Raw genomic sequence first — 22,770 nt, forward strand, 5'->3', positions numbered from 1 at the left:
TTCTCTACGTTCACCAACAAAAGCTGCTTTGGTTTGACTGCTGTGTGAGCTGTGCTTCATAAATTGCTACACTATTCCCAATAAACATTAGACCTTTTTGCCTGCAAAATCTCACAGCAAAGTGCCTTTCATCCTCTGTTACACACGGGCAAACATAAACAAACTAGCATGCTAACTCCCACCCAGGATCTCACCTACCTGGAATCCTTATGAAGGACCAGCCATGTCTTTGCTGCAGGGCCATGATGCCCCCTGGGCTCTGTGGGAGGAAGGCCTGAGAGCGCTGAGCCCAGGCGCAAGCCAGCTCGGGGGATCCGTAAAGGAAGCACTGCTTAGCAATGAGACTCCCTCCATCGCGTATTAACCTCCATTCATACTCCGCACTGCGATCCGCACAGTAGCGTTCCATGGGAACTGAAGTCACCTGGGGAATGAAGAAAACTCCTTAGTCAACACCTCCAAGGCTGTTTACACTAATGCAGATAATTGTCATCTATTTCCCCATTCAGTCTTTTTATCACTAAGAAACACCAAACAAATTGGGCCTTAAGGGGGGAGAAGAATCATTTCCAGTTGTCGAATGTGAACACACATACACAGGCACGCATAACCCTGTCTTTCTGACATTTTGTCCGAACCCCGCCGCTCTGGCAGGAAAGCGTGGCAGAGGTCAGCGGTGCTAACAGCGCTAACAGGCCTTTGAGTAACAGATGACCATTTCCTGTAGTGATTCACACCGCTCACAATCCCTTCCACTGGCCATTTCTTTTCTCTCCCTCTCCTTCTCGCTTTATCCCTCTTTCAGCTTTATGGAGAATTTTATGGCGTGCTGACAAGCGGATGATATTATCTTCCTTTCATTCCTTATCTCTGATGAAAAACAGCTCAGCTTTGGCCAGGCTTCCAGTTTTGTAGCGAACAGCTGACCAATGGGAGCGCGAACACGCAGATGTGGCCATAAAAAGTCAAAGGGTCAAGAGTCCCTCATGAATAAAGAGAAAAAAGGCAACTAATCTATCTTATCACTTTCCCACAGTGCCCATATGCCCCTGGTGCCTAGGGGCCTTTGCCAACGCAGTGCCAATTCTCACAATGCGGCCATGAGGCCAGACACAATCCCGACTCTCAGGGCTGGGATAACACAGAGATAGCCTCATATTAGCCAAGTTAACAGCAGATGTTGGAGGAAAAAGAAAACAGTCCCTCATACGTGACTTAACCAATAACGTCACAGATACGTTTCAGTACAACACGCTCACTTATAAAAGATAGGGCGTTTTACTGGGTCAACATTTTTTGCTGGTTCGGGAACAGCATTCCTATCTACCAGATTAGATTAGGTTTAGGGTTAGGCTTCAGTACTTGAACATGCTTTTGACTTATCATAAAATCATCTTCTCTGGTTTGAAGTGTGGATTATGGTTAAGGTAAGGCATAGGAGAAGTCAAGAGCAATGGTTCAATTGGGAAAACATGGAAGAAAATGAACACAAATTAACAAAAAATTTAAACAGAAAAAAGAATAAGAATATAGAAGAATTATAACATTATCAATTATACAAATTATTAAATAATTAAATAATTAATTATAATAATAAAATAAATTAATAAGTAAACAATTTAAAGTAATCAATTAAAGTTATAAATAAAACAATTATAAAATAAATTGCATTATTAATTATATAAAATAATAATTATAAAATAATTACACCTATGAATAATAACATTATTATAAAAAATAAAATTCTTACAATAAATTACCATTAAGATTGACTAATTAATCCAAATAATTTGATCACTATTATTATGATTAATAAAATGTATTTACTGGTTAAAGTTAGGTTATTTCAAGATTTAAAACTGATAATAATTATACATTTGGCAAGGATTGTTTGATAGGAATGTTGATAGGAACCAGCAAACAATGTTGTAGGTCTTGACTACCACATTCCCTGCAGTACCAAAGACACTTCACAGTATCTTCAGACAATCCCAAAATTTGGAGCCTATCCCAAATGGCGGTGTGGTTTTTGATGGGCTTTGTATTCACAGCCAGAGAAGCAGCCCTTAACCAAGACCTCCAATTTCTCACTGGTGGGCTTGTGTTGTTTGGTTACTCTCCACCGGGGTCATGATCAGCTGAGCAGAAGATCTGTCATGGGGTCAAAGAGGATAAATAAACTAGGCCTGTTGTGAAGGCCACACAGAGAACATGGCTTTCATTTTTGATCAGAAGTTTGTTTCTGAGACAGCGGGAGATCCCTGTCAGCAGCTGACCACCCTCAGTAGAAATTCACGCAGATGAGTTTCTGACTCTTACCAAACAGTTACTGGATAAAGAAAACAGAGAGATGCATATAGAATCCTGGATTTATTTCAAACCGCTAAACTGAGTGAAAGTTCTGGCAGTTAATATGCTCCACGAGGCTGTTTTCTGAGAGAAAGGTTGTGTGTTTCTCACCCTGGGTGTGACGGTGAGTAAAAACTTGGGAGGTTGGGTAGGCCGGCACGGTCTGAACGTTTTAGTTGATGAGCGTCTGCTGTGGATCACCACATCGGTGTGACAGATCGGCGAAGACCCTGTGGACGTGAACACTAAATCCTACAGGAAAAGAAAGAAAAAAAAAATCAGTATAGCATAGAACACCCTTACTAAAACACATACCGACAAAATGTCAACACGAATGACTGAGTGTGAGAGAATTGCTGCTTTTCCCGCACAATGCTTGAATTTGTCAAATAGGAGTGTATGGGCCTGCAGCGCCTCCTAGTGATCACTTTACTCTCTACAATGAGTTACTCCTAATCTAATGTAAACCCAACTCCCATCTCATCAGACCCATTTGTCAAGAGGTCACACTGAGCAGAAGTGATACCCTAAATGAGCCCACAGTGCTAACAGATGTCCAGACGGGGTCACAGTCAGAACTACGGCTCTAATGACCCACATGAATCATGAAGACCAGCCTATATATTTGCCTGTTTCCTGTCTGCATCCACAAAGTGACAAGAATAAACAGACCAGTCAGACTTCATTTAGACGAGACTGTGAGCTAATGATGGATGAGGTGTGAAAGACATGTGATGAGAGAGAGAGAGAGAAAGAAAGAAAGAAAGAAAGAAAGAAAGAAAGAAAGAAAGAAAGAAAGAAAGAAAGAAAGAAAGAAAGAAAGAAAGAAAGAAAGAAAGAAAGAAAGAAAGAAAGAAAGAAAGTGGTGCTGTGTGGCAGCCTCAGCAGGAGTGCTCGTGTCTTGTTTCATAAAGCACCGGCTGGAGACGTCAGTGACAGCGACTGTACGAACACAGATTCTCACAGCACTGCTGCCTGCGGCTGCTCACTGACTGACACTAATTACCATACAACAACACACACAGATCATCAACTTCTGCACAGAGGTTGTTCCCTGGGCTCACTTTAAATACTGAGCTTGAACAATACGTGATTACTTACAAAGACCATAGACTGCCAGCTTAAAAAAGTTGGGACGTTTTGAAATAATATAATAAAGTCAACAATCGAAATAAAACTTTTTTTAATTGACTAAAATGTCCAATGTTTTCAATGGCTAAATTAATTGCATTTAGTAAATATAAAGACAATTTGATTTTGATGGCTGCAACACTCCAAAAAAGTTGGGACAGAGGCAAAATAATCGTGTAAAGATTAACTGTTGAAAAGTCCACAATAAGTAGGTGAATTGGTAAAAGATAAGGGGATTGTGTTTGGGTATAAAAGAAGCATTCACCAACTTTGCCAGCAAAAAATGGGTCATGGCTCATGACGTTATGCCAAATTTCATGAGATAATTATCAAACGATTCAAAAATCACATTTAGCAATGCAAGATTGACAAGTATTTAGGGTCTTTCACCTTCTGCTATACATCATTCTGTGGAAAGATTCAGGGAATCCAAAGAAATGTGTAGGGCAAGACAGGAGACCTTCGTTGAATATGCGTGATCTTTGAGCCCTCAGACAACATTGCATGCGAAACCATCAATCCCACTGGACTCAGAAGTTCTTGAGAAAAACTTTGTCACTTAACACAGTCTGCCGCTGCATCAACAAATGCAACTTGAAAAAGAAAAAAGCTATACCGGTACATCTGTTCAATGCAGAGAAGCCGCCGAATTCTCTGAGCCTGAGTTCATCTCAGATGGTCTAAATAAAGACTGTGCTGTCGTCAGATCCACATTTTAGCTTGTTTTTGGGAAAAACAGGCATTGAGTTCTCAGTTCCAAAGACGAAAGGACATCCACACTTTCATCAGCAACAGGTCATGTGACAGTATGGGGGTAACATTATGGGTGACTTGTATTTGAGTGAAGGTACCATTGAAGAATACAGGACAGAGATACTGCCATCAAGATGACATCTTGCCAGGCCTCATTCTACAACAGAGTGGTTTCTTACACCATAGAGTCCATGTGCTTGACTGGCCTGCAAAAATTTCTGTCTGCCGTTGAAAATATATTGCCCATCATGAAAAGAAGAATCAGAAAACGATGACCACGGACTGTTGAGCAGCTGTCTTGTATCAGGTGAGATTGGGCAAAAATTCCACATGCAAAACTGCAACAATCAATATCCTCATTCCAATCTAAAACATTTAAAAAGTGTAATAAGGAAAGGTGATATGTTCACACCGCCACCGACTTGCCGCCCTGTCAAGGACGCTTGTCAAAAAGCACAGGGAAGCTTGTTGACCCTTTGGATGCTTTGAACGTCACAACATGAAATGTAATAAACAGGAAAAAAACAAGCAATACATTGAAAAAACCTTTTATAATGACAGCATTTTTTTGGTCACATTTGGTCAGGAAAAAAATAGTTAGCTATTATTATTATTATTATTATATTTACATTTATTCATTTAGCTGACACTTTTATCCAAAGCGACTTACAATTGCTATACATGTCAGAGGTCTCGCGCCTCTGGAGCAACCCAAGTGACACATTGGTGTCTCACCGTGGATTCGAACCCGAGGCTCTCACACCAAAGGCATGTGTCTTATCCACTGTGCCATCACCACCCCCTATTATTATTATTATTTGCTTTAAAACGAGCGTTCGTAAAAATTTCATATAAAAGTTGCGCTCTTGCGGTCCCTATAAGCAAACAACGTCATGTCATAAATTATAGGAAACCAGTAGGAAACACTGCAACGGTGATTATTAGCTTCTCTTCCATTTTCTCGTAACTAATGTTCAGGTAGGAACGAAAGTTTACATTGTATGTTTCTCTGGAATCAGCCAGCGTGAAGGAAGTCTATATTCCGATTGGTTGCTGGCGTTTTGCCGCTGCTTGCCGCTGAACCGCGTCACAGCTCATTACCATAAAGTTGAGCTTCTTTCAACTTTCTGATTAACGCTCAAAACACCCAAAACGATGAATTTGACGCTCCTTGCAGCGGAAAAAAGCCAGCTTCCACTGAAAATTAATGACTTCCGGCCGCTTTGGAAGCTCAAGTCGGCGGCGGTGTGAACGTACAGTGACATGCCTCTGTCCCAACTTTTTGGGAGTGTGCTGCAGCCATCAAAAACAAAATTTGTTAATATTTACAAAATACAATTTAAGTTAGTCAGCACAAAATATTGTACAAACATTTTATTTTAAAATAAAGGTTAAAGATAATTAAAATCACAGCAGCTGTTCTGGAATTGGGGTTGTACATTTAGAAACTAGAAATCAGTCTTGCTGAATTTGCAGTTTGCATCTTAGTTCTCAAAATCACAGTATGTTGCAATATTTGGAGAAAACTGAACTGCAACCAGATTGAGTTTGGAGGAGAAAACCTTAGAAAAAGACAGGTGCTAACTAGTAGCATGGTTTAAGATTCTACAGCAAATTACAAGTCTAAAGTAAAGCTTCAGAGCGCTCGATATGGGCCGGTCCACATTTCCACATGGGGAGCTGATTGTTGTGGTGTCGTGTTCCCCATCCATGCCCCAGTGGAGCTAGGAGACGCTTGTGTGGTATAAAAGCTGTAGTGGGAAGTGGATTATATTACACCTCAGTCAGCACCTTCTGAGCACAGCTTCCCCTGACCGTAGCCTGAACGCACGTCAGCGCGCCAAACTACAGGTTAACCCTTGCCGCTGTTTGGCCTCCAGGGGACGACACTGTAACTTCTGGACAGGGACATCCAGCATCACTTCCTCTATCGTCTTTCCTTTCCTCTGGAATCAGTTTGGACTTTTGATATTCCCATCAGCATATGATATACAGCTACATAGGAGTGACTCATGGGTGAGTGGAAATTGGTTTCCACAACGAAATACGAACCCTTGGCACTAACGAAAGATGAGGGTCATTTAATCTGGTTTAGTGGGGTAACCCAAGGCAGGCGTAGAACTCCAAAACAGTGAACAAAGAAATTTGCCAAAGTTTGTGCAATCAAATCTTTGGAAGATATTCAGTTTTGTACAAGCATGTTAACTAAACATCCAAAAGCAGAACTGTTCCACTTTGTCTTTGAGTCATGCCTGAGAAATAACCAGTACTTATTATTTTTGGACATACATCTAGAATGTATGCCAAAAAAAAGGCACACACAACGTGCTTTTGTATTTAACTTCTCTGCTTAATGTAAACATGCACTAAATGGACATGATTGAGAGATACGTTTACGTCGAGCGCTTTGTAGCATCTCACGGTTTAAATTCAAGTTAAAGTTATTCAAGTCAGTTTTGTGTTCTACGCATGACTCAAATGCTCAACTCTCGACCCAGATAGAAAAGCTGCTGTAGGTTGAAAAATATTGGACTCTTGTCAAAAGACTTTCTCTTTTATGGAGGTCGCCAACTTTAATATTACTTTGGTCAATGCCGGTATTGTTACCAGTAAGAGAATATGGGCTTGACTCCTGTTGCACGTTCATTCAGACTGTATTCGAGAAACTACTGTAAATAGTGAAAATGTGAACAGGACATTTCAAAACTCACAACTGTAAGTAAATGCAGTTGTCAATCCCAAAAATTGACAGTGTAATCGCCCAAAAAAGTTGATAGCTACTAGGCATATAGTGATGAAGGCCACTAGTACATGTGCTGTCATATGACAAAGCAAGAACGATAAAAAAGAACGACAGAGCTCACCTGTAGAACAGGACTGCTGTGGACGTTTGGGAAAGACGTTGGCTTGTTGATCCACAGGATGAGATCTCTACGTGAAAGAGACTTGTGTAACCAGGCTCTCCCTTTAGCCTCATTCTCCTGCTCTTCCTCTACAGCCCACAGACGACTGTGGTGGAGCCGGTATGCTGATTTAAAGGACAGATATAGGGCTAGCCACCTGAGAAAAGAGGAAAAGAGGAGATTTTATTATCTAAACAGCTATTAAGGAATCAATGCCGTAGGAAACGATGAATGGCCTGAATCCCACAGCTAAATTTGATCTAATCCAAGTGTGAAATAAATTTGATTCTTATTGCTTTATTCAGTTCTTATTAGACTAATGGATCCTACCGCATGAGAACGTGCTTGAATAATGCAATTTATTCAAGATATCCACTGGTTAAATGGATAGTAAAGCAAACATGAAAGACCCCCTGTAGTGAAAATTGTTGAAGATTTTATTATTTAGAAAATAAGTAACTTAGCTAGATATTTGGACACTATTAGTTCCTGTGTGTGTCCTTTGATTTGACATTTGGAAGCCAAAAAGGCCCAATGCTGATACAACAGAGAGTACTATTTAAGTATGTCACATGGTACAAGGTATTTTTAAAATATCTATAGAATGTATTACCATTTGTGGAAAAGATGAAGGTATATATTGAGAAGCTAGCCACTGAACTGGAGTGACTGTTTTGCATAAGGCGCTCGGATTTGTTTGTGAATAAAGTCTAATAATTCTGGCATCAGAGATCTCTGAGAAATCATTTCAAAAAGATAGTAACCACTTCAAAATCAAGTTTTTAATGTTATTTATATGTCTGTGTGGTGTTTTTAATATGCTTTAAGACAAACCATGTGCAAATTCATCAGACAAATCGTCCCAGTTCTCTACGTCACAAATATGTTGTACTTAATCACGTCAACGTGCCGGTGGGCTTTAGCATATCATCATTACTATGCTGCGAAGTATGGGAGTCTTAAGAGAAGCCAGGTTATCCTAGTATATTTGTCTTTTGACATGAAAAATCAGGTACATTTAGCAATAAAGAGGGTGAATTATGTATATGATGTTTTGATGTACTATGTCTTTTTCCACTGATGTTCTGAGTTGTTCAAAGAGTTTGTAAGAATGCTGATTTTTTATAAGGCAGCTATCTGACTCAGAGATGGGGAACGGAAACATGGTTTGAGTAACATTAGCAACACATTAATAGCTGTTTAATACACAGTAAAGCCAAAGGCTAATCATATTAATTACCATTTTGCGTCAGACGTTGTAGAGAGCAAAAAATAAACTGTAACTGACCTCACTAGAGTCCCCTGAAGCATGATGTTTGACATCTCAGCGGGAGACACATCGATGAAACGCAGGAAGGAAAAGCTGCTGGTTTCATCATCAGCTATACCAATCATGCAGATGATCAGAAATAAGAGTGTGTAAGTTTTGTAATGACAAAATTAAAATTGAAATATAATTGTGGAATTAATAAAGAGACTCACTTTTTCTGTGAAACAAGGACTGTTGAATGTGTTGTGTGGAGAACGGAGAGACTAGAGTCTGCTTCAGCCTGAGGAGTGAAGAGAATGAATAAATCAATCAACTTAAAACTTTTCAAAGCTATTACACGTGATGTATAACAACTTTTGATCGGAGATGGAATCAACAATGCCGAACAGTTGGCAGCACAAATCCTAATGGTCCGTTCACACCAAGAACAATTAATATAACGTTAACTATATTAGCCCACATTAACGTTCTTGTTTATTATAATTACATTATGCAGTTATCTGTGTCTGGCACTTTAACTGTTCAAGCTCGAAATTCTAATAATGCTTTTATCCTTCATCGGCTGGAAAAAAAAATGCTCTGAAAGAGATTCCAATGATAAATGTTCCTCTGTGTCGTTACTGTTATAATTATGGTACGGACTTCCCTAATCTCTTTGAATTAAGGCAATTTACTTTATAGTTATTGTCCTTGGTGTGAACAAGCCTTGAGGGAGGAACAGTAAACTTGGAAGCTACATGGAGATCAACTCACTTCATCTTTCCTAGGTCAGAAGTGCGGAGGATGGCATGTCGGAACAGGAACTTGGACATGATGAAGGGCTTCAGGGACATGTGGAAAGGCGAGCGTATTTCCTGACGCTCAAACAGGTCTGGGTGGTTACAAACCTATTAAATTTGTAAAAAAAAAAAAAACCACTGTTTAAAAACTGCAGCTCATTACTATATGTACAGTCTGAAAGGACAAAAGGTAATTAAAGTAATAGTCCACCCAAAAATGAAAACTCATCCTAATGTTGTTTTAAACCTGTATGACTTCCTTTCTTTGGTGGAACATAAAAAATGTTGGGAATCAAAGCTATTACCAACATTTTTCAAAAGATCTTCTTTTGTATTCCATTTTTGGGTGAACTATATCTAGCTGATAAACCCAGCCTCACCTTCCTAAACTGCATGACCAGGTTCATGAGGCTGCTGGTGGTGGAGTGGGCCTGCTGGGCCGTGCCCATCGATGACTGCAGCAGGTCCTCGATGGAGATCTTGTTCTTCAGAGCCTGGTAGAGCAGCCGCTGTCTGCTGGTCAGCTGGCAGTATGTCAGGATTTCAATCTGAGATTAAAAAAAATTATATCACATATAGAGACTAGAGATGAAACCACAAACCATAATTCTCTCTGAGATACTGTAGGACTGTATCACCTTGTCAGAGAGCTCATTCTCCACATCCTTCTTTATTCTGCGCAGCATAAATGGTTTTAGGATCATGTGCAATCTGGACAGCTGGTCTGAAAGGGTAAACCATGGGAAATTACCTCTGTTGGAGCATGGGCAACACATGAAGCCATCGCCTGTTTAACATGAGCGCTAGTGTTTTAATATTAATGCAGTATTAAATGTTAAAACCTTATTATTTTGCACCTTAATCCCAAATCATTTTGAATAATTAAACAATTATGTTGGCTTGCTGCTTAGGACAACGTAGCTAAATGATAAAACATACTAGCAAAGCCTTATAAAATATGACAGCAACATGTTAAACATGTGAGCAAATTGCTAAACATACTAGCTATGTGCTAAAACAAGCAAGCAACCAGCCAGAAAATCCAAGCAATCTATAGATCAGATGATAAACTGAATAGACTGGATGAGGAAGGCCTTTAAACTACTTCTACTACTATCCCAGCTTTATCAAATCGGCTTTTTTACATAATTATTTTGACTAAATTCTTCAACCCTGACACATATTTGAAGCTCCCTGGAGATATAATGGACCGTGAACAAAATTGAGATAATTGAGTTGACTGACTTTCATCAATAGCAGATTTGTTCTCAGCATGACTCTCAATGTCCTTGGAAAACCACTCGTTGAACTCCTCGTGAGAGTCGAACAGAGTCGGCATGATGAAGTGAAGCAGGGCCCATAACTAAACGGAAGAACAAAAGTGTCATGTTTTTATGTGATACTGCACAGGCAGTCTCGCACACGTGGACTCTCAAACAACGTCCCACATGAATCAATGCACTCACCTCTGCCATTGTGTTCTGGATTGGTGTCCCTGTTAGCAGGAGGCGGTTCCTGCACTGGAACTGAAGGAGAATCTTCCATCGGACGCTGTCAAGAAGAACCAGACACAGCAACTAAGACCTCCCAAACAAGCAGCAAGCTGAGGTTAATGAAGAATGTAACTCTGCATGACAACAACGCTTAATGCTGAACTCTGAATACTAATACAGGGATTCTCCTCAGAGCTCACTTCTCAGACTTGGTTGAGTCTTTCATTGATTTTGGGGACTTTAGAGACTAGAAAGCTCAAGAAAGCTGCTCTGATGCACTGTCAAGAATCCAATTGGGTGATAAATCATGTTCCACCACAACAGAAGGACATGCTGGCACATGTGCTGTCATCTCCAGAGAGGCACAAACTCACACTCAGAGCTCGAGAGGCCCTCTTTCTCTGAGGGGTTCCAGTCCAGACATAGTGTCACCGCACTGACTATGAGGATGGGAATATGAAAATCTGCTCCAGTACTGGGGACCCTCTGTAGCATCTGGAGCTTTTTGTATGCTAGTTTCCCTTGTTGAAAGCTACAATCAAGGATGCGTAGCACTGAGACAACCAGTTTTGTACATTTTGGAGCCATATTTGCAAGAAAACTGGCATATATTTGGCCATTTTAAGACTTAAGATTCATACATTCATTATCAGCATGAGTTGATAACCAGTCTGTTTGACCACTTTGTGGAAGTGGTAATGCCAGTGTCAGTTCCAAAACATTGAAATAAATACTGTGTAAAACAAAGTTTATAGCTAGTTAATCTTCTATCTGTATTGGAACTGTATTAAAATTATTATTATTTTTAGTTATCCTTTAATGTTATGATTTTATTTTATTTATTTATTTTTAATGTATTGTCATGATGGTGATGTGATGATGCTGAAAATTCATTTTAATTCATTTAAACATTTTAAAATATATTCAAATAGAAAACATTTATTTTAAATTGTAATAATTACAGTTTGTGTTTTTATCAAATAAATGCAGCCTTGGTGAGTATAAGAGACTTATTTTAAAAACATTAAAAAAATATATATACCGATCCCAAACTTGTGAACAGCAGTGTACATGTATGCGTGTATGTGCTAATCGGGTGCTAATTACCTGGTGCTGCTTTTCAGTGCCTGGGCCTCATCCAGAACCATATACTGCCATTTCACCCTCTGGAAATACTTCACATCCTGTACCACCAGCTGATAACTGGTGATGACCACATGAAATGGTGCATTCTGGGTATACAGAGTTTTCTACAGGGGGCAAACATGGATAAAATAGGGTTGAAGTAGTAGATTTAAATTAATCTGATATAGTAGAGCAATGTTCTTATGAAATTCTTACCTGGCTCCAAAATTTTCGAATAACTTTACGATCATGAGGGTTCCCCCAGTACGGTAACACCTGCAAGAAAGAATGAGACAAAGTTGAAAATTGTATTACGTTTTAATTTAAATACCGGTCAAAGGTTTGGAAACTTTATTACTATTCATAATGTTTTTGATAGACAGGTTTTTTTTATATCCTGTGATACTTTTTTCAGGATTCTTTGATGATTAAATAGTTAAAAGTAGCTTTTATTTAAAATTAAAATCTTTGGGAACAATATACACTACCGTTTGGAGTCACTAATTTTTTTCTTTCTTTTTTTTAAAGAATTAATACCTTTATACAGCAAGGATGTGTTAAATTGGGGGGGAAAAAGTGTATAAAGTAAATTATTCAGAGCTCAAAAATAAGTACGGACCCACTGATCCGGGCAAGAATGAGCAAGTAAAAGTGTAGGCATTTTTTAACAGCTTTCATGAAGTTACATTATAGCTCTATTATTTCCAGATATTACACAAATTAAAAATTGTATAAATTATTTGTTGTAATGTTTTTTATTAAAAAAAAAAACTAATGTTTAATGAAAAACATATTTCCTTCTGGCAAATATATTGCTAAAAATAAAATTGTGGCAGGGTCAGTGAAAATATTGGCAGGGCAAGGATAAAACTGAACTACTGGCCTGACCAGGCCAACAAAAAGAAATCATTATTTTTCAGCCCTCTCATATTCTTCAAGTTATTCTGTCTGGGATTTCGGATACAGATGATTTGTGAGATTCGGTCTGACTGGCAGAAAATGAATATTTAGGTTGCTGATATTAGTAGAACACACTATAAATGATACAACACTGCCCCCTAAGGATTACAAAAATCAAACCAGAAATGCAATAATCTGACATGCCCTTCCTTACAGCAAAATATGCAACGGCTAAGAAAAAACACATTTTCCATTGTTCTGAAAATAGACGTAGTTCAATGGGTTTATAAAAGGTTTGTGACAGTGACAGAGAGACAGAGCGGTAAAAAGGATTCAACGGCTGCAGGTGTTTCCCTGCACAGCTGCCACACTCACCTTGAATTTGGCGACAAAGCGAGAGAACTCCTGATGCCAGTTGTTGAGTGTTGAGGCAGGGGAGATAATCAAGAAGGGTCCCCAGATGTTTTCCCTCTGTCCGAAAGAGCACACCAACACAAAATAATCCCAACAGGTGCAGGCGGCAGAGGGGGGTTGGGACGGAGATGGTGGGAAAGAATGAGAGAAGAGAGAGGGGGTCAAAACAGGAAACAACTGAAGAACAAGGTAACAAGCTAACATGGCTTCCTATGGGCCCACAGCGCTACGCTTTCATATCAAATCCTAAAACTCTGTATCCTCCTCATTTCGCAAACCCTGGAGGTCATAGAGGGCAGCGGAGACAGCTGGAGGGTTCACATCGATGCCAAAAAACTCATTTGTGGTGCCGGGCTTGTTTGGTAGAAATGCGTATGATAGCACAGGAAAGCAGAAAAGAGAGTTGTGTTTTTTATATAACGCTGGTGTCATATTCCCAAAAAATTAACCTGTTCCAGATTTTTGATCTGAGAGCCTAGCGATTAGGAAATACAGAGTCTTTCGAGTGAAATTGGATGACTAAAAGATGATAGAATACAGAAGGAGAATGTTTAGCAAGCCCTGTTATCATGCTATGTTGTGCTAATGGTAGGGCTGGGTGATATAGTGAAACAAAATATCTTGCTATTAAATTATATAAGGTCTTGATATTTATGTATTTGCTCAAAAATGGTATGAAAAAGTCATTTGTATAATTTTTAAGATTTGTAAATGTTATACTTTTGAGAATCATTTGAAAACATCATTATCAAGTCCATAATACATTTATAAATCACAAATACAACAATACGCTACGCGCGCACACACACACACACATATATATATATATATATAATCATGTATTTAAAATATATATATTATTTAAAATAACTAATTCATATTTATTAATAATACTTCTATAATGTTTAAAATGACTTCAGTCAAGTCGAATATCAAGATTTCCCGTGCGAAACTACTAAATTTTCAGTCTGTTCACACAAAGCTATTGTATCACATCAGAAAACTTGGAAAGTCAATCCTTACCTCTGCCAGATGAGCCAGTAAAGCAATGCTCTGGACCGTTTTTCCAAGCCCCATCTCATCAGCCAGAATGCCATTAATGCCCTATGGGAGACAAACAGAAAGAGACATAAATCATCTCAAAATTTGGGGTCGGTAAACCCTTTTTAAAAGAAGTTTTTCAAGACTAGATTTATTTGATTAGAAATACCACAACTGTAGTATTATGAAATATATAAATGATTGACATTTATACTGTAAATACTGCTTAATATTTCTTTGACGAACAGAAAGTCCAAAAGAACAACATTTATTTGAAATATAAATTTTATGTAACATTAAAATGTGTTTTTACTGTCACTTTTGACCAATTTAATGTGTCCTTGCTAAATAAAAGTATTAATTTTAATTCATTAAAAATAACTTTTGAACAGCAGTATATGGAAAAAAAGCATAAGAGAGCATCAAAAAAATCACCTGTTCATAAAGATTGGCCAGCCAGTTCATGCCTTTGAGTTGGTAGCCCTTAAGCTTTCCATTGAACATGGTGGGCTGGGGAATGTCTTCCCCTGCTTGAATAGATGGGTTTGATAAGCTGTAACTCTCGCCGAAGCCAGAGCCAGAGCCAGAGCTAGCCACATGCAGAGAGGCGCAGCGACTGTCCTTTGCTTCCTCGTCAAACAATCTGGTCTACAGAACAAAAAGAGTGACATTGTAATAATTCATTTCCAGCCAAAATTCATGAGGGAAACATGTATGATGTAATGCAAATATATACCATATAATTCCGACTAGCACTTACTCTAGCCTGGTGGATCTGATATGCCTCTTTTGCATTTTTAAGAGCCTGAGACTTGTAATATTCACTATCTGCAAGACGGAAACAAGGAAACCATATGATTCTGATATACATTTCCATAAGTTCCACGTAGAAAGGTCCTTTAGAGAGTCTTACCATAGTCTTCCTGGCCGACATTGACCATAACCCCTCCACCGATGTCGATCTGCCGTTGGGAGGTGTTGTCCTCAAGCTTGCACAGGATCTCCTCCTGTGTGCCGTCTCCCCCAGCGTTCTGCTTGCCCCCCATGAAGTGAGCGTACAGTTCTGTCTGGGTGATCAGGAAGTTCAGCTTCCTCTGCTGACGCTTGGCCTGATGGGACACACAGGAGGAACTGTAATGATGATGCTTTCGGAAAAGATTCTCAGCGAAATGTGATTTTGAGCGTATATGTATAAATACCTCCCGCATCTCCTCATCCAGTTTGCGTTGCTCGAGAGCCTCTTTCTCAGCACGCTTGCGGTGCTCCTTCTCCACCTTCTCGTACTTCTTCCAGTACAGCAGCATCTCTTTGGTTAGCCGACGGGCCCGTGGTAAAGTCTCTTTGCAGTTCTTCTGCGCTTGGATTGCAGCCCTCCGGACCTCACGCATACACTGGTGGGCCAACTAGAGAAGTGTGTAGATGCATAAAGACTTAACAAACGTCCACAAAATTAGACCTTCTGAGACCATTAGCAACAATAAAAAAATTCTAACTAAGTTTTAAAACTTTTATTTCCAGGTTTAAATAAAATGTTGAATTCCAGATTTGTAATGTGGTCTCAGATGTTTTGACCATACCAATGATACCAATTGAGCACCAAAACAGCATATTAGAAAATTCAGCTTTGCCATCACAAGAAAAAAAACAAACATTTTAAATAATTTGGATCAAATAAATGCAGCTTTGGTGAGCATAAGAGACTTACAGATCTCAAACTTCTAAACGGTAGTGTATGTAAAATAGAAGCATCTCTTACCTTTCTGGCATTGGTTGAAACAAAGTTCCTTGCCGAGACTTTCTGTTTAAATGCCTGAAATGAGACAATAAAAATTTAGACTAATGCATGAACAGAAGAAAACGAGGCGATTGCAAATTATTGACCACGAAAAATGTTTGTACCTTTGGGATTTCTTTTTTGGCAATCGTGAGCCAGACTTTTCGTCTACGAGCATTGAGCTGCTCGATGGTTAGGTGCTTCTTTTTGATCATGGGAAGAGGTGCATCATGTGAAAACTTAGCAAAAATTTTAGTAATGTGCGTCCGTCCATCCATGGAGAATTCCTCTCCCCGTTTCTTCTTCTTTTTCATCTTTTTTAGCTTGGCTACAAAAGAAGATGGATCAGTATTCAGATGACCAGAAAACAGTTACTGTCATCCTCTTTTGTCCTGTAGTCTTGGCTTACCCTTACATTTCTTCTCCTCCTTGATTTTCTTTTTCTTGAGGCCCAATAGGTGGCGCTGCTGCTCGTAGAAAGGATCGTGAGTGGACAGGAGGCCTGTGCTGTAGTGTTGATAGTGCTGCAGCTGTGAACACAAACACGCATTACCAACAGTTTCCATGAAGCTATCAATGCGGGGGGCAGCTGTCCCAGACTCAGCGAACACGGCTTACCTCTCTGTCAGAGTGGAACTTGCTCTGGTGGAGTTTGGTGAACTTGTGCAGGCGCAGCATGTCCTGGAGCTCTTCTCGTGTCATTGTAAAGTCAGAATCATCCGAATCAGTATCTGAATCTGTGGTGTCATCGCTCAGCAAGATGCCCTGCAATTTACAAACATCAGACTGCTTAGACATGGATATAAAAAAAGAGACATAATTAATTATGAACGTGTGAGTTGAACAAAAAAGAAAAAGATAATTTAATATCTTATTACTGCAAATTTATTTTTCAGAATTGCAACAACTATGGAGTCCCTAAATGGAGATTGCGGTGGAAAAAAAAAACTGGAGAACAAAAATGCTCAAAGTTCACAACTTTTGCGTTCCCCAGAGAAACTTTGTATCTGCTCACAAACGTTTTGTGTTCACAAAAGTATAGTGTTCCCCTGAGAAATGTTCTGTTCACTCGCAGAAGCATAAAAAAATACAGTTCATTCTACCGCATTATTTCAATCACCAGTTTTTTGTTCACTCACAAAATCTCTTTCTCTAGAGAAACGTTTTTGTGCGAGAACAAGTTTTTCAAGCAGAATTTGGTCTGGCTTTTATTCAGAATTATTTCTTTACGCAGAATTTTGCACAAGACCTGAGCAGCTTAAACTCTGCCATGTAAAGAAGCCTTAGATAGTTAGAAGTTTATTTATTTTAACTGTGATATTAATCTCACTAGTACTGCCACTTTCTCATAATTTCGACATTTAAATCTGCAATTGTGACTATTTTTTTGTAAAAAAAAATATATATAAATTTGATTTTGCAAAGTGCCTTTTCTTTACTATTTGAAACTTTATATCACGATTACCAGTTTTATTTTTTTTTAATCTGAGGCAGAAACAAGCTTCCATTGAGCAAGGATTGGATTTGGATATAAATACATACTATTTTCTATTTCTTTGCTATATATTTGATCTATACATACCTTCAGCCATTTCCTGCTCTTCTTCAGTTTCGAGAAGTTATACAGACCCGCCTTGTCACTTTTGTGCTCTGAGGAAGACAGTTTGGGGTTACTCATTAAAAACTTTTACCCCTAAAGAAGTGAAGAGCACTTTTAAAAAACACGTTGAAAATCATACACACACTGGAATGCCTCATGGAAGCCACCCTTTTGAGATCACATGACCAGCTAAATCCTACTCACTTCATCAACATAATGAGATCAAATGCACTCCAATACTTCCATATATACAGAACAATACTTTGAAGAGGAGGTTATGTATTCTTATGTTATACAACAGATAACTTATTTATTTTACGTATCGTACCTTGCAGCACAGCTCCATTGAGAGTGCCACAGTCCGTCTCTCCATCTCTGCAGGAGTCCTTGGTCTCGTCCTCAAGGTTGATGTGATCTTCTTTCACTGCCAGCAGTGGGTTAGACGAGGCCAGAGAAGACCCCTCGCCCAAACCGTCATCGCTGTCATCGCTTAAACAGAGAAGCACAGTGCAGCATTTCCTATAAAAATTTACTATTAGCTATTAGCTTTAGGAATTATGGAAAACGGACAACAAACTAGCCAAGAATCACAAACAGGATTGTGACATTATAGTTTCTAAGGATTTGGTAGTGTCACAGAGGTTATGCTGTGACTCAACATTACAGAAGTTCAAAGAGGACTGAATTACCTGGAAATGTTCTGGTTAAAAACAGCAGCAGTCTGCCTTAGAAAGGTGTCTAGGCGGAGGGATCGTTCAAGGTACTGCAGGTGAAGTGGTTTGGCCAACTTTGAGCAAGTGGCATCTCCCACTCCATCCTGCTCTGAGGCCATAGGCAGAGGTTAAAAGAGCCTGAAATGGCGATCACTGCACACACACAAAGTTTGTTGGTTAACTCTAAATGAGATTTTGAAGATCACCTGAATGATTTGAAAGCTCAAAAGGTGGAAACATAACTGTGAGCAAAGAGCAGTACAGTACCTTTGGAAAGCGAGACTTCATATTTCACAATTTTAACATTCAGTGTCTCACAAACGATAAATCTGAAACAGAAAAGTATGTAATGTTTACTTCAGCATTTACTGATTAACATGACCAGCATATACAGCATTTACATGTGCTGTGCTCTTCTATAGACATGATCACTGTAAGATTTATTGCACATTTACAATAAGACTGCATACTAATATTCAAACATTAATTCATAGCAAGCAACTGACAAATTTTAGAAACCGTGCATTTGCAGAATGTGATACTGGCAGTGGCTGAAGTGGATTGAGATGAACACAGTAGATAGGTTGACAGCATACTGAAATGTAACAGCAAATTCATTCCATTGTCACAGCAGGACGTGCCCTCTATAGGACAGGAGAGGTGTCCAAAACAAATCTGATAACAACGAGCCTTCTAAGGTTCAGCTAACCACAATCTAGTGAACTGCTTTGTTTACTGCGGGTTTTTCAGAAGTGCATGTGTTTACAGCAGCGATTACTGTCTTCAGTGTCACATGGTCCTTAACATATCATTCTTCTTCGGAAATCATTAAAAAACAAAAAAAACTTTTGAATGGTAGTGTGTATCTACCCATGTAGACTTTAATGCCTGTGCATCCGCTTTGAGGCCATCTATATTCGTAATTTGTATACTCCTAAAAGTAGACAAAATTAACTTTTATCAGATACATTAATCAGTTTAAAATAGTCTTGTCCTTTAGGAAAATAGACAAAGGACATTGATGAGTGATCTCGCTTGTTTGTTCTCCAATCAGATGCTCACTAGAATGAGAATGTTGAGTGTCCACTAAAAAACAACTGTAATGACTGACAAACAAGCACATCATGTTTTGTGGCTGTGGTGTAAGCTAAAATCATTTTTAAATGGGACCAGCACTTCAATAAGTCCCATCCTGCTTTCCTAGATGTAGCAGATGTTGCGACAGATCTTTTTTCTCCACTGTGACACACATCTGAGTGAAATGGATCATTGTAAAATAAATGTAGTGCAGGGTTTTATCGATCGGTTGTTGACTGAATGCAAATTTGCCGATGACTGTAAGAAAGAGGGTAGGGTTTAAGCTTACTAAATGATTAGAAAAATCTAGCATAAATCAACAAAAATAAAACTGTTATTACAAAGGACAAAGTTGACAATTTGGTTAAAGGTGTGATGAACTGAGAAATCAAATTTTCCTTGACCAGCCTCAGCATACGACTCGTTTTTCAAAGTGGGGAACTACGACGTCAAAGAGGATGAAACACCACCCCCACAGAAGAAGATCCAAAGCCTACAACATGGCCGGTTTAGCCCTGCATCATTATAATATGCAAAACTGTAATCCACTCACATTTACTTCCAAGTCTTCAGTGCGAGACGCCCATAAAACTGAGCGTTTTTCAGCTAGGCTCAAAACTAGGGCACAAAATAGCCTATTACTTATTCCTTCTGATGTTTTTGAATGCAAAAACCAAGCCAACATCATAATTGTTGGCCTCAGACAACAATATAATAAAATTTAAAAAGCCAGTTCATGACCCCTTTAAAAAAAAAAAGTCAGCATGATCTGGAAATTCACCCTATTTTCCAAATGCATGATAGATCTTATTGTGAGCAATTCATTCGGGCATGTGTTTATTTAATTTTTTGGCAGCGATCAATCAAAATGTCAATTTGATTTTCTGGGGAAAATTACAGACTTCTCATTGGTGATATATGCAGGACTTTTCCAATGAATTAGTCCACTTTCACACAAGCTGTTAGGGACAGTGTAGCTCTGCCTTCACTTTTACGTGCAACGCCCACATCTCAAAATGCAATCAACAACCAATGCATAGATCTAAGTCCCTCTTTTACTTTTCAATAAATCATTACATGCAGATGTGTCACAAAACAAAAGAAAAGATTTTCTACTTCTTCCATTTCATTGTTACTAAAAAAAAATAAACTTACATGGATTAATGGTTCATGTTTAATCAAATCAATAACATGCATTTAGAAAATATATTGAATTTCGATTTTATGCTGACTTTAAGGACTACTGAACTCTTTCTCCAAACCCCAAATATTATTTCTATTTTTTTTTTTTTTTTTTTAATTGTTACATTGTTTTATTGGCAAAGCGCCACTGGAAATGGATTTTTACACATTTAACTCTAGTAGTAATTCATCCAAATGGAAATCTTGTGCAATACACAATATTAAACCTCTTATAATACTGGTGTATTTGCAGATTTTGAGAGTTCTGTAAACATAACTATAGCACCATAATAACTGACACCACTAGTGTTTTAGTGCCCCCATTTAACCATTTCCTGAATGCCATAACACATATAATGTGGCAATGGTCATGACGAGTTACAATGTGTGAAACTATTCTCATCTCTTAGTTTGGCAACTCATATCACTTTGATGGCCGGGGAACTATTTGTTACACCATCAATACACTCATGTGTAAATACAGCCAAATGCTCGTCAATTTTTGGTTTCTTCATTTGCGACAAACAATTATCCAAACGCACACTGATGACGATACGAGCGTATCCTTTATACAAAGAGGTAATCATGTATAGCGGTGCAAGGTGTCTCAACAAACATTATACAAAACGGGTAAAATTAAGTTAGTGTACACAATATAATCGAAAGCCTGATGATTCATATCTGACTTAGCTTAGCTAGCACATTAAGCTGGCTAGGTTTAGCTAACGCTAATCGTTTCAGCAGCCAGTGTTGCTTGTTAATCTACATCAGTTACTGCTACATGTTGCTAGTTAGCAACGCTGCAATTAACGTTATGAAGGTAAACTTGAGTCACAACCACCAAAAATAGCATTAATGAGTTTTTTTAAGGACGGCTATGGAGTTTAGCTGCCTGCCTTTGAAATTAATGATAGCCGTGTAGAGGTGACTTTTTTTTAGCAACGCGATTTAGGATCATGGCAAGTTCTTGATTATTTTGAATAATTGAAATTGGTTCTGTCTCTTTAAGGCCACCACCTCTTTGTCAAATGAAATGTAGGGATATGATTTTAAATGATTCGTAATATTCTGTGGCCTTGTTCCACGTGAGGTCATGGACCATCTGCCCCGTCTCGTGTCTACATGCACTGCGGGAGTCGAGGAGGCCAGCAGATCTGCGATTCCCATATTCTAATTCTTTCTCCCTCCCGGCCATCTTCCCCCATTGCTCCCCCACCACGTTCCTCATAAACGCTAGCTCACCTTGTCCCCGTGTCCGCCGTTTTTGCTCTGTCTCTGTTGCAGCCGACTCGCAGCTCTCTGTCTCCAAAATGGCGGTTGTGAGCGAGGAGAGAGACCGTGAGTCGGTAGCAGCAGAGAGGCGGCCACTTTCAGTAACTGAGAGAACAGGGACACGGCGCCATGGCGAGGACAGAGTGGGGAACAGGCAAACCAATCGATTATAGACTGACGGCTGCAATCTTATAAGCATTTAGGGAGGGTATCATAATAAAGTAGTAGTAGCAAAAAGAAAGGAGTAGTTTCGATTAAGAGAGCATAGATGTGAGAAACTGACTCATTGTAAATTAAGCAGGTAATTGGAGGAGAGTATATTGGCTATCGGAGTTCTACTGATTGTGCCTAGAAAAACCGAACGTTGCCGAAGGTCTCATGACGTAACACTTTCCGAATGTAGTCTCAAAATATCGCGTGATTGGGACTTGAAGTAGAATTTGTCACTGTCTTGTTATACATAACACTAATGCAATATAGAATGTGTAATGTCTATGCAACTTAGTCATTTTGCTTGACAAATATTATATCCATAAATGTAAGGTATTAAAAATTAACCCCCTAATTTCTAACTTTTAAAGTGAAAGTAATGTTAGGATCTAATATCTTTATCCATGTCATGTAAAAAAGCACACAAAAGTGTCATTTTTGGAGTGTGGAATATTTTTTTTTAATTTTTAAGAGGGGAGATGTGTTGTATATAAGTGGTCTATATAAAAATATAGATTCATAGATATGCACTTTAACATATGAAGAGTTCAGATGCAAAAGCCTCTAAATGCCATTTGAAATTTTCTTCTTTAATGATGATTTTTATCAAATTTGTATATTTAAGTTCAGTAATTTCACTTAAATAACAATTAATAGGTAATTATCATTGCCATTTAAGTGAAATTACTGAACTTAAATATACAAGCTTGATAAAAATCATCATTCTAGAAGAAAATTTCAAATGGCATTTAGAGGCTTTTGCATCTGAACTCTTCATATATAT

At 38.6% G+C, this 22,770-nt stretch overlaps 1 protein-coding gene across 5 annotated transcripts in view; it reads right to left on the reverse strand.

The window, feature by feature from the left end:
• Positions 1 to 21,901, reverse strand: part of ino80 (INO80 complex ATPase subunit) — a 37,191-nt gene extending 15,290 nt beyond the window's left edge. For 2 of the 5 annotated variants that reach the window (XM_039693283.2, XM_039693282.2), the window contains exons 1-27: positions 21,747 to 21,901; positions 18,513 to 18,574; positions 18,222 to 18,398; positions 17,861 to 18,021; positions 17,515 to 17,582; positions 16,551 to 16,697; positions 16,342 to 16,462; positions 16,058 to 16,260; positions 15,915 to 15,968; positions 15,358 to 15,561; positions 15,072 to 15,267; positions 14,919 to 14,986; positions 14,594 to 14,806; positions 14,141 to 14,221; positions 13,079 to 13,174; positions 12,020 to 12,079; positions 11,786 to 11,928; positions 10,652 to 10,736; positions 10,431 to 10,548; positions 9,824 to 9,909; positions 9,566 to 9,733; positions 9,160 to 9,293; positions 8,619 to 8,686; positions 8,425 to 8,518; positions 7,098 to 7,293; positions 2,461 to 2,601; positions 199 to 424 (exon numbers count right to left, since the gene is read on the reverse strand). In XM_039693283.2, coding sequence (XP_039549217.2) covers positions 199 to 424; positions 2,461 to 2,601; positions 7,098 to 7,293; positions 8,425 to 8,518; positions 8,619 to 8,686; positions 9,160 to 9,293; positions 9,566 to 9,733; positions 9,824 to 9,909; positions 10,431 to 10,548; positions 10,652 to 10,736; positions 11,786 to 11,928; positions 12,020 to 12,079; positions 13,079 to 13,174; positions 14,141 to 14,221; positions 14,594 to 14,806; positions 14,919 to 14,986; positions 15,072 to 15,267; positions 15,358 to 15,561; positions 15,915 to 15,968; positions 16,058 to 16,260; positions 16,342 to 16,462; positions 16,551 to 16,697; positions 17,515 to 17,582; positions 17,861 to 18,021; positions 18,222 to 18,364 — 3,274 coding nt within the window. In that variant the 5' untranslated portion in view covers positions 18,365 to 18,398; positions 18,513 to 18,574; positions 21,747 to 21,901. Of the gene's footprint in view, positions 1 to 198; positions 425 to 2,460; positions 2,602 to 7,097; positions 7,294 to 8,424; positions 8,519 to 8,618; positions 8,687 to 9,159; positions 9,294 to 9,565; positions 9,734 to 9,823; positions 9,910 to 10,430; positions 10,549 to 10,651; positions 10,737 to 11,785; positions 11,929 to 12,019; positions 12,080 to 13,078; positions 13,175 to 14,140; positions 14,222 to 14,593; positions 14,807 to 14,894; positions 14,987 to 15,071; positions 15,268 to 15,357; positions 15,562 to 15,914; positions 15,969 to 16,057; positions 16,261 to 16,341; positions 16,463 to 16,550; positions 16,698 to 17,514; positions 17,583 to 17,860; positions 18,022 to 18,221; positions 18,399 to 18,512; positions 18,575 to 21,746 lie in introns of all 5 variants that reach the window. The other 3 variants (XM_039693278.2, XM_039693277.2, XM_039693279.2) reach the window with 2 other exon arrangements.
• Between the last annotated feature and the right edge of the window lie 869 nt (positions 21,902 to 22,770).

The sequence above is a fragment of the Pimephales promelas genome, chromosome 13, assembly GCF_988280905.1.
Source record: "Pimephales promelas chromosome 13, fPimPro1.hap1.1, whole genome shotgun sequence".
In the NCBI taxonomy this organism is placed as follows: domain Eukaryota; kingdom Metazoa; phylum Chordata; class Actinopteri; order Cypriniformes; family Leuciscidae; genus Pimephales; species Pimephales promelas.